Consider the following 10,223-nt stretch of genomic DNA (forward strand, 5'->3'; position numbering starts at 1 on the left):
TAACACAGATTCGAATATTATTGTTAATGAAGATCAATATCAGATTTACAGATTAAAATTATTAATGTTCAGTACAGATATTTTAAATCGGATGATAAATGGATAGATTATATAATTATAATTGCGTGATGCTGAATGGATGAATGATGGAACGTGGAAACTGAAAACAGGTCAGATTAGGTTAGTGTTACCACTGTTACCCGCCACAGCCACGGTCCTATTCTGGAATTATTGCCGCCTGTAATCACGCTGGTATTATTTTAATTTCCTTCTTTCGCACGATCTCTGTGAAATGCTTCATGATCCCACGGACGAGACGTACAGAAAACCACGCCAACTCAGGAACACGCCGCTGCAGAAATACATTCGACTCGGGTCGCTCTTCATAACCCTTTGTTTCGCTGGAGCGATGTACATTTCCTATAGAAGACAGTAGGATATTTTTTTTATATATACTAGCTTGAACTCTGCAGACGTTTAATTTTACGATTTGCATTATTCATTTATTCAGTTCCAATTAATTTAATGGTGTAACGTCTGTTAACGTTTAATTAATTCGTTCGGTGGATGTAAGTTCCTACTCTCTATTTTAATGATGAATTTTATTCTGCAGTTGTTGTGATCCCGAAGTGATAAAGGAGTATAAAGCCCAACAACTCTCCGAAGACGAGCGATCTATGTTAGAAGATTATACTGCAGTTCCATTTTTGAGAGGCACTATTGAAAAGCTGTTTGAGAGGCAGCAGACTAAAGCGAAAGAGGAAGCCGAATCGAAGGATACGCAAGTTAATGTTTAAACAACAAAACAACAAAACAACATTTAAAGTTTATATAACAATAATGGAGGTTGAAAAGGATGGATTCTGTAAGCCTGGTAGTTCGGAGAGAAGATTGAGATTAAGGAAAAATTATAAAGAAAGGTATTATGATATATATGTGAAATGTTAAATTGATCATTTTTGTAGTTTGACTTAATGTAACATGTACCTTTCTGAAAACATATAATGAGGAAAAAATACATTTAAAGTGTAAGAAAAACTTCCTACAATGGTTTTGTTATTATATTCTTTTTTCCTGTTAAATTTTCATCTTTTAAACCTTTAAATCTTTTAAATGTTTATTCTTTGTATTAATAAGAGATATTTGAGGCACAAAATATCTAAAGTAACATAGAATATTCTTTTATTCAGCATAGATAAGGCTCAGCTTTCTGATAATTCCAATAATGAAAACAAGGATGATACCGCTTGTACATCTCAATCTCAATGTGATGATGACAGTATATTGGATTTTAAATCGCCAAAAAGAACGCATTCCTTACAGTCGAAAATTAGGAATACACTTCCAGATAAAGCCAAGAAAAAAGTAGTCCACTCTAAATCTAAAAATATTAACAATGAAAAGAAATCCAAGAGCAAAAAGTCATTACAGAATAAAAAGATTTTTCGCGATGTACAACAACCATTGATCGAATCGTCTTTTTTCAAATCTGAAAAGAAAGAAGTAGAATCACCGCAGAGTTCGACTGACGAAAATGTGAAAACGGCTTACGTATGCCCGTTGTGCTTAAAAAATCTTAAAGATGAAAGTTCGAAAACTGTACATATGAAAAGTTGTGCTACGAAAAATAATGTGTCCACAAAGAAGTTAATGGACGCTGTGGAGCTGCACGAACGGCAAGCTGCAGAAAGGAAATCGTTGGGGCTGCTCTCTGCTCCTCTATTACAAGACAAGAAGAAACCTGCTCCACGTAAAATGGTAGGTATTTAATCATTTGAATATCAACATGATGACTTTTAAATTGTCAGATTATTGGTACTTGATTGGAATCTAATTGAGATAATCCTCTCAGAATCTAAGCGAATAAATTGTTAGCAAGACAATGTGTATAAATATTTTTAGACTAGCTTTTTTTAAATGATGGTTTTTGTAGGCATCGTGTGATGACCCTGATCTGCAGCTTGCTTTAGCACTTTCCAAATCTCTATGTGAAAAAGAGGAAATGGAAGAGTGGGACGAAGTTCAGATCGTGGCCATATCCTCTAATCCATCGGTGCCAGATAATAATACAGAATGTCCTCAGAAAGCGACATTGCAAAGTTTTGGGTTTAGTAGCAGTAGAAACACGTTACCAACAAATAATTGGCCTACCAATAGAACTAGGAAAAGTAATTATATATTAACTGACGCAGTTGATAAATCTTACAACTAATAAGAAACTTATATCTTAGTTTCTAATTTTTTTTTCTTTCTTTTTTTTCTTGTTTAAAAAGGAAAGCTTATTGAACCAACTATTTTGCAAAGACGTACCGCTGTAGAAAGAGAACGTATCTTAACAGAGAGAATAGCTGAGATACTTATGGGATATAAGGATTTTACTCAAAAATCTCAAACAGAAAAAACAGAAAAATTTAACGACGCTAAAGAGAAAATTGTTATCAAGAGTCAATTACTTCAACAATTACATAAAATTGTAATTATACTTTTTTTTATGTAGTAGAAATTATCTTCCAGTCCGAACATTTGCTGATTTTAAAATCTGTATATTATTATTTTTAAGGAGAATACATTGTGGGATAGGACAAAACTAATTCTAACTCAAGATATATTTTATGTAGAACATTTATCGCCTCAAATAATACCATTAGAAAAGAAAGAGCAGAAATTAAATGTAAGTTGACTCTATTGTATTGGCATACAAATTACCTATATATTTTATAATACTATATACAAAACATAATAATGGCATTGTGCTTTATAGGAAGAGCAGAATCTTGTGAAGCTTATGGAAGTAAATGAAAGAAGTGTAAGGAACGAGAGATCTTTGGATAATGAACAAATGCAGGAAATAAAGGAAATACATACTGTAAAAACAACGGACAATGATGAAGCATTAACGATCTCTTCAAATACAGTCAATATATGTTGTGAAGAAAAGAAATTCCTTGACGATCTAGCAACAAGTTGGAGAAATATGCTTAATGACAGTTCTGCAAGTGACATTATTTTGTTTGTGAAAAATGGCAGATACATATGGACGCATAAATTAGTTTTCTACACACGTTGCACAAATATTTTACTTGATGTAATTTCTAATGATACAGAGTTTTCTACTGCAAAAGAAAAGATTTGTTGGCTTGATACAGATTATGATGTTGCCTTGGCCTTTCTAGAATTTGTCTATTGTGGGATAATCGATAGATATTCAAAAATACTTGATTCTGAGACATCTTTATCTGGTGTCCGAGCTTTAGGAAGGAAGTACAAAATACATGATTTATTTGCTTATTTGCGTCAAAGGGAATTTAAATCTAGCGTAGAAGTTAAATATGATTATAATACTTATGAAAAAGATACAGAAAATGTACATCCAAATGTAGAAACGGCTTTAAATATTTCAAAGTTAGGCAAATCTTTCAACGCATCACCGAATCGTACGCAAGATGTTGTGGAAGGCATTCAGTGCCCTAAAAACATGCTGTTGCAGGGGGATGTTAATGATGATTTACATCCTCTTGAAAACGATTACATATCTGCAAAGAACTTGTGCGTGTTGAAAGACGAAAATTCTGCTTTAATGAAAAAGGAAATGAACTCCAGAAGCAATACACCCGTAAAATTGGAAACTAGTGCATCTCCTGACTTGTTCGATGACACGCCTGTAATGAAACATAACGATAAATCCACAGTATATCCTAAAAACCTTGAAGATTCTAATATTCACATATTACTGAGTTTGATTAAACAAGATGCGGATATTGATATCTGTAGTCAGAAATCATTAAAAACCCAGTACGCAGAATATTCAGAATTAGACAAAGACATACCTACCTGTTCGAAAAATGTGGAAGAAAGTCTAATGGAAATTGATCCAGATCCCAAATCAAATTCTTTGAAATTTTCTATAGACAATATACATAAAGATTCTTTAATTGGTACTCCTCAAAGCAGTAAATCGAAACATATCCAAGATGGTCTTTCAGAAATAATTAAACATAAAGGTAATCTCACATTATTTATCGAAAAAATTCAGAAGGAAAACGCGAAATTGGATACGGCATTAGATTCAAACATGGACAATCTTACAGATATCTCAATTGTACAAGTATCTCCTATAAGGCAGAAGAATCCGTTTCATGTAGACAACCATGATAACTCTGATCTTCAATTGTACGATAACAATGAACAGTCGATTGATACAAAGGAAAGACCCGGTAGATTAACTATGATAGAGCAGCATATGCAATCATACGCTGTCAAAAATCCAGAATTTTATCCTCGCCTTTCTAATGAACATGTGGAAGATGTTAAACAGACTAATAGTTCGTATATAGATTCTCTATCTCCTAAGAAGATAATGGAATCTTCCCATAATAATATATTGAATTGTACACAAAACTTAACTTCACCAAGTGAGAAACACGTGAACATTTCGCCCCAAGTCACAACTGTGTCAGGTGTATGTTCACAACGTTCTGAAACAATGAATCAATCGCTTAGCGAAACCTTCCTTGATTTAGAAACGAAAGAGGAAGACATTTCTATGTATTCTGAATACATGAGAGATCACAAGGACAATAGCATAGCAAAGTATCGCACAGCAATCAGTAGAAATAAGTCAGATAGTAATCTGTCTGATAAAAGTACGTCATCTGATTCGATCAATGTAGATAACATCAGTGAGGCTGAGAAAGATGAAATTTTGACTCAATGTGTTTTGACACAAAAAGATGCGGATATAATTCTTTCATCAGACACAGATGTTGAAAGCATATCCTTCAGTGTTTCAGAAAACGATGACTTCAACCATGAAAATATATCTCAAGCTCTACAACAGTCTAGAAAAGAAACAGAAGATAACAACAAACAGGATACAGAAAATAGAAACAGCAATCAATTGCTCGAAGTTGAGAAATTTTCAAAAGCGATGAACACGGAAGTAGGAAAGGATATTAATCAAAGCGCAACTAAATCAAATCTAGATAATTTAGATATTACAGAGATAACGTCTATGACACAAAAATCTGGATTAAATGATGATCAGGAAAAGAAATCCGTTTCAAGCCCGATTATGCTATCCTCCAGCCCAGATTTTTCAAATAATGAAAGCTGCAGTCCGATTTTAAATATGAAAAACTTGCTTCAAGATGAACACTGTACCAAAAATGTCTCAGGAACAAGTGCTTGTAAATTAAAGTCAATGAACTTTTCTCTTAATTTTGAAGACGACGTATATCTTGCAAACGTTGATATTGATAAATATGAGAAACCACATATTCTGGAGAAGAGTCAATCATTTAATATATCAAGTATGTCAGAATTTAAAAATGTTACTACACGCAGACGCAATAATAAAAATAATCATGAAAATATCAAATGTAAAAATATAGCAGCAGATGGAAACTTAGATAGTAATGCTACATCTTTGACTCAAAATTTTACAAGCATTAGGAAATTTAAAAGAAAATCTTTATCCGAGGGACAAATTGATACAAATAGATTATGTAATCAAGGGGCTACATCTACACGTGTAGCCATGCACTTCCAGTGTAATTACATTCAGAACATTGGAAACGCAAAAACGCCTGAAATAACTGATAAAGATGTTACACCTCCGCCTGAGTACAACGACATGAGCACTCCTGAATTACACGTAAGTTCATTGACAATGATAAATCTTCATAATTAAAGGTACTTTCTTTTTTCACAAGCGAATTGTTAATTTTTAGAGAGAAATGAAGAAATATGGACTAAAGGTACAAAAACGTAGCAGAGCTGTAAAATTGTTAACGCATATTTATAACGAACTTCATCCTTTAGTGCCTGAAAAAGCAATAGGACAGCAAATTACTGAAATTTCGAGCGATGAAGACGATGGTCCTCCATCGAAAAAACGAAACGTAGATGATAATAGTTTGGAAAAGTCGAGTAATGCAGAAGACAGTGGTAATGAATTGCCTTGTTCTCATGATAGGTAAATTTAATGTAAATATTAGATCTCTCTCTTTTTAACAATATGAAATTTTACTTTTAGATACAATAAAATAACATTATGTTTGTTGCAGCAATGATAGTGTAAGTTCCGCAAAAGGAACAATCAACAAAGAAATGCAGTTTTACGAAACCGCGTCATTATCGACATTGGAGAATTCATCGGACATCTCGGAAGCCTTTATGAAATTAATCAATATTGATACAGATTTATATAACAAAATATTGCAGTATGAACCTGTAAATATTGAACAGTTGCGTTCTATGTTGCAAACACGTGGGTTTAAATGCAAGCTCTCTAATCTCATGAGCTTTCTAGATCAACAGGTACGTTTCCCTTTTTTTTTCTTTAACTTATGATATGACCATGTGTCATAAATAACATGGAATTTTTATTTTAGTGTATTACATTTTATGCGCCAGAACAGAGCGTCAAGAGCAGGACTCGCAGAAAGACATAGTTTCTACAAAAATGAAATATATGAGAACATTTATAGATTTATAATTTCTTTATAATAAAATATACGAATATCTATAATTAGCAAACATTAATATATATTAATAAAATTTTATATTTTATATGATTCAATACGTATATAATATCAGTTTTGTTAATAACATTGTTTAATAACATTGCATTGTTGGTTTGTATATGTACTTTCAGTAAGTTAATGAAATAATACAATTCGTATATTATATAATTTAAATATATTTAAAGTTTATTTAATTCAATTTAAAAATGATTAAAATTTAATAACTTTTATATCATTTTCATTTATTAAACTTCCGATGAATTTGGAAACAATTCGTGGAAGGATTGAGACCTTTTTTTAATGAGTTCCAGAACGCAGATGTAATAAAAATTGAATCAGAAGGAGAGCTCTCTGCCGGAATAATTGTGAACTATAGATTTTTTTTTAATGAGTTTTGGAACGCAAATTAGAAAAGATGCTGTCATATTTTGTTATAATTGCGTTCCAAAACTCATCGAAAAAATCCATAGTTCACACTTATTCCGACAGAGGGCTTGATTTTACGTGCGTCAGAACGTTGCACGTTGCAGAACGTGCAGAGAGATTTCAAGATTTGAGAATTTTATGTATTTGCCGTTCCGCTAGCGGCCCGGCCCGGCTAGTGATTTGTTAAACGTCACTTGAGGTGTTCGACACGTTGCATTTTGTTCATTTTTTATTGGATAAAGTACTTGCCGAGTAAGAGAGTAAGTTTGAATATTTATTTACTTTGTAAAATATACTGTATAATAAATTTAAAATAATATGTTAATTATAATTTAAAGCTTTAGTGCAGCATTTAATATACTATGTTGTGTATAATATTGTTGCAATATTTGTAGTGATTAAAAATTTACACTAACATGTGGTTACCGGTGTAGCGTAAAATAAGATTATAATTTAATAACAAAGATATTTTTTATAGGATATATTATTCAGTGATATTTCTATCAAATAAATTTATCAGCCACTATGTCCGAGGAAGTAATATCATCAGGTAAGTTGCATCAGACTGATGTAATGATAGTGATAACTGCTACAGTAAAGAATGATAACAAGGGGCGCGTTCTGTTTCACGCATGATGCGCATAATGCATCACTTATCCTTGTTATTCATTGAATGTTAAACAAGGCAGGCGTGAAACAAAACGCACCCATGAATAGTAATAGTAAGACAGTATGAAGTTATACGTTACTTAATGTATGTGTCAATATTAACAATAATTAAACAAGCAATAGGAAAATGTATGTAATAATGCAATAAATATTTTACAAGGTATCTATACATCAGACAAGAATGGTAACGACGAGACGGGAGATGGTTCAGAGGTCAACCCGTTTAAAACTATTCTAAGAGCAATGCGTCATGCCAATAAGGAACCCTTTCCGATTATCTACCAGGACTCGCGTGAAAGTGGCAAGAAATATGAACCAGCATCAAAAAAGCAGTTAAAAAAGATACAAAAGATTTGGGTTAGAGAACAGTATAAGGGTGAAGGGAAGGAGAAGAAGTTGTTGGAGGATGAAGAGAAGAGATTGAAAAATCTTGAAGAGGCTAAAGCGATTGTTATAGAAGAGGATAAGACTCTGCCGGAAGCAAAACAAATCAAGATAAAAGAAGCTCTTAGTCACAGGGATCAAAGAGTCAAAATATACGGATGGGTGCATAGACTAAGACGACAAGGTGCGATATAATTAAGTTTCTCTCTAATACTTGTAATATGATAATTTATTGAATTCCAAAACTCATGAACAGTTTCTATTATAGGCAAAGCCCTTATGTTCATCACATTGCGGGATGGAACAGGCTTTTTGCAGTGTGTACTAACTGATAAGCTTTGTCAAACATATAATGCTTTGACTCTTGCCACAGAAGCTGCTGTTCAACTGTTTGGGGTCTTGAAAGCTGTTCCTGAAGGGAAAAATGTACATTTGACATATTATATCGTATATTAAATCATTGATGTGCTATACATTTGGATAAGGTATGTTTATATGTTATTATTTAATTTCAGGCACCGGATGGACACGAATTGTGCGTTGATTATTGGAAACTTGTTGGACCATCGCCTCCTGGTGGCGCCGATTCAATATTGAATGAAGAAGCTCTTCCTGATGTACAATTGGACAACAGGCATATTATGATTCGAGGTGAAAATGTACGATAAAAAAAGTTTTAATGCTCTTATAGAGTTTTTAATATAATTTCTGTTGGATTTATAGATAAATAATTCGTTATTCATAATAAAATCATTATTAATTTCAGACATCAAAAATCTTGATTATGAGATCTGCAATAATGCAAGCATTCAGAGACCATTATAAAGAGCGTGGATATTACGAAATGACTCCACCAACTTTAGTGCAAACTCAAGTAGAGGGTGGTTCGACTCTCTTCAAATTAGATTATTTTGGGTATGCGTAAATAAATAGACCGAGTTATTAACCACACAATTATGAGTCAACTAATTAGTATTGTTTTCAGGGAAACCGCTTTTCTTACTCAGAGTTCTCAATTATATCTTGAAACGTGCCTTCCAGCCATGGGAGATGTATATTGCATTGCCCAATCATATCGGGCAGAGCAATCGAGAACACGTCGCCACCTTGCCGAGTTCGTATATAAATATATAGTATATTATTTTATATTATAAAGAAGTTGGTATATACTTGTTCTTTTTGGAATTAACTTTTAAATATTGAATTAATTTTTAGATACACGCATATTGAGGCAGAATGTGCATTTATCACATTTGATGATCTACTTGATCGACTAGAAGATTTAATTTGCGACGTAGTCGAACGAGTTCTACAATCGCCGTATGGTCATCTTATCAAAGAATTGAATCCTAACTTTCAAGTACCCAAGAAGCCTTTCAAGCGAATGAACTACAGCGATGCGATTGAATATCTAAGAGAAAACAATATCACAAAAGAAGATGGCAGTTTTTATGAGTTTGGAGAAGTATGAACAAGTTTGTGTATCTCTCTTATCATCTAAATTCAGACAAAACATATAATTATTATCATCTTTTATAGGACATTCCAGAAATGCCAGAAAGAAAAATGACCGATGCTATCAATGAGCCGATAATGCTTTGTCGTTTCCCCGCTGAAATTAAGTCATTTTACATGCAGCGTTGCACAGAGGATAGACGCTTAACGGAGTCTGTTGATGTGCTTTTACCGAATGTGGGTGAAATCGTCGGCGGTTCGATGCGTATCTGGGATTATGAGGAGATGATGGAGGGTTACAGCCGTGAAAACATTGATCCGGCCCCGTACTACTGGTACACAGACCAGGTAAATACGAAGAAGATACATTCTAAATTTTAATTGGAATAATATTATAGATCGAATAATTACTTACGTTACTTTACAGCGGAAATATGGATCTTGTCCTCATGGCGGTTATGGATTGGGCTTAGAGCGAATTTTGTGCTGGCTGTTGAACAGATATCACATACGCGAGGTGTGCTTGTATCCGCGTTTCTTGGAGCGTTGTCGCCCATAAAAGAATATTCTATGGGAATATGGATATTACGTCGATGATTACATCAGTAGAGAGATGTTTCACTTTCTAATATTATAATAATTTATAATACTGCGTTATATATTAATTACGTAACTACACAAAAAAATGAACTCATGGAAAACCTAAATAAAGGATTTATGTTCAAGTATGTGTGTTCCGAGTATCCATTATTCTCTCCATCCTTA

At 33.1% G+C, this 10,223-nt stretch overlaps 2 protein-coding genes across 6 annotated transcripts; both read left to right on the forward strand.

The window, feature by feature from the left end:
- The first annotated feature begins 29 nt into the window (after nt 1–29).
- LOC139771910 (uncharacterized) lies at nt 30–6,580 on the forward strand. Of its 5 annotated transcripts, none has more exons than XM_071705093.1 (10): nt 30–432; nt 614–920; nt 1,191–1,758; nt 1,934–2,168; nt 2,274–2,473; nt 2,561–2,671; nt 2,762–5,653; nt 5,730–5,974; nt 6,066–6,318; nt 6,393–6,580. In XM_071705093.1, the coding sequence occupies exons 2-10, from the start codon at nt 790–792 to the stop codon at nt 6,450–6,452; spliced, it is 4,695 nt and encodes a 1,564-aa protein (XP_071561194.1). In that variant the 5' UTR covers nt 30–432; nt 614–789; the 3' UTR covers nt 6,453–6,580. The 5 variants fall into 5 exon arrangements, with proteins under 5 accessions (XP_071561194.1, XP_071561195.1, XP_071561197.1 ...); XM_071705094.1 differs by having other exon boundaries at nt 30–252; XM_071705096.1 differs by lacking the exon at nt 6,393–6,580 and having other exon boundaries at nt 5,730–5,946; nt 6,066–6,221.
- Nucleotides 6,581–7,026: 446 nt separating this feature from the next.
- Nucleotides 7,027–10,186, forward strand: LOC139771922 (asparagine--tRNA ligase, cytoplasmic-like). The gene is made up of 10 exons (XM_071705124.1): nt 7,027–7,210; nt 7,429–7,500; nt 7,780–8,187; nt 8,272–8,429; nt 8,519–8,662; nt 8,770–8,918; nt 8,989–9,117; nt 9,219–9,468; nt 9,543–9,806; nt 9,886–10,186. The coding sequence occupies exons 2-10, from the start codon at nt 7,476–7,478 to the stop codon at nt 10,015–10,017; spliced, it is 1,659 nt and encodes a 552-aa protein (XP_071561225.1). The 5' UTR covers nt 7,027–7,210; nt 7,429–7,475; the 3' UTR covers nt 10,018–10,186.
- Nucleotides 10,187–10,223: the final 37 nt, after the last annotated feature.

The sequence above is a fragment of the Temnothorax nylanderi genome, unplaced genomic scaffold (genome assembly GCF_030848795.1).
Source record: "Temnothorax nylanderi isolate EJ_2023f unplaced genomic scaffold, tnyl_v1.0 TNYL_tig0045_pilon, whole genome shotgun sequence".
Lineage (NCBI taxonomy): Eukaryota > Metazoa > Arthropoda > Insecta > Hymenoptera > Formicidae > Temnothorax > Temnothorax nylanderi.

What these genes read in the sequence shown, in the direction of transcription:
- LOC139771910 (XM_071705093.1), top strand. Translation starts at nt 790, where the DNA reads ATGTTTAAACAACAAAACAACAAAACAACATTTAAAGTTTATATAACA. An exon ending in AACCTGCTCCACGTAAAATG is followed by an intron (nt 1,759 to 1,933) that starts GTAGGTATTTAA and finishes TGGTTTTTGTAG; the next exon opens with GCATCGTGTGATGACCCTGA. An exon ending in TTGCCTTGTTCTCATGATAG is followed by an intron (nt 5,975 to 6,065) that starts GTAAATTTAATG and finishes TGTTTGTTGCAG; the next exon opens with CAATGATAGTGTAAGTTCCG.
- LOC139771922 (XM_071705124.1), top strand. Translation starts at nt 7,476, where the DNA reads ATGTCCGAGGAAGTAATATCATCAG. An exon ending in CGAGGAAGTAATATCATCAG is followed by an intron (nt 7,501 to 7,779) that starts GTAAGTTGCATC and finishes ATATTTTACAAG; the next exon opens with GTATCTATACATCAGACAAG. An exon ending in TTATGATTCGAGGTGAAAAT is followed by an intron (nt 8,663 to 8,769) that starts GTACGATAAAAA and finishes TATTAATTTCAG; the next exon opens with ACATCAAAAATCTTGATTAT.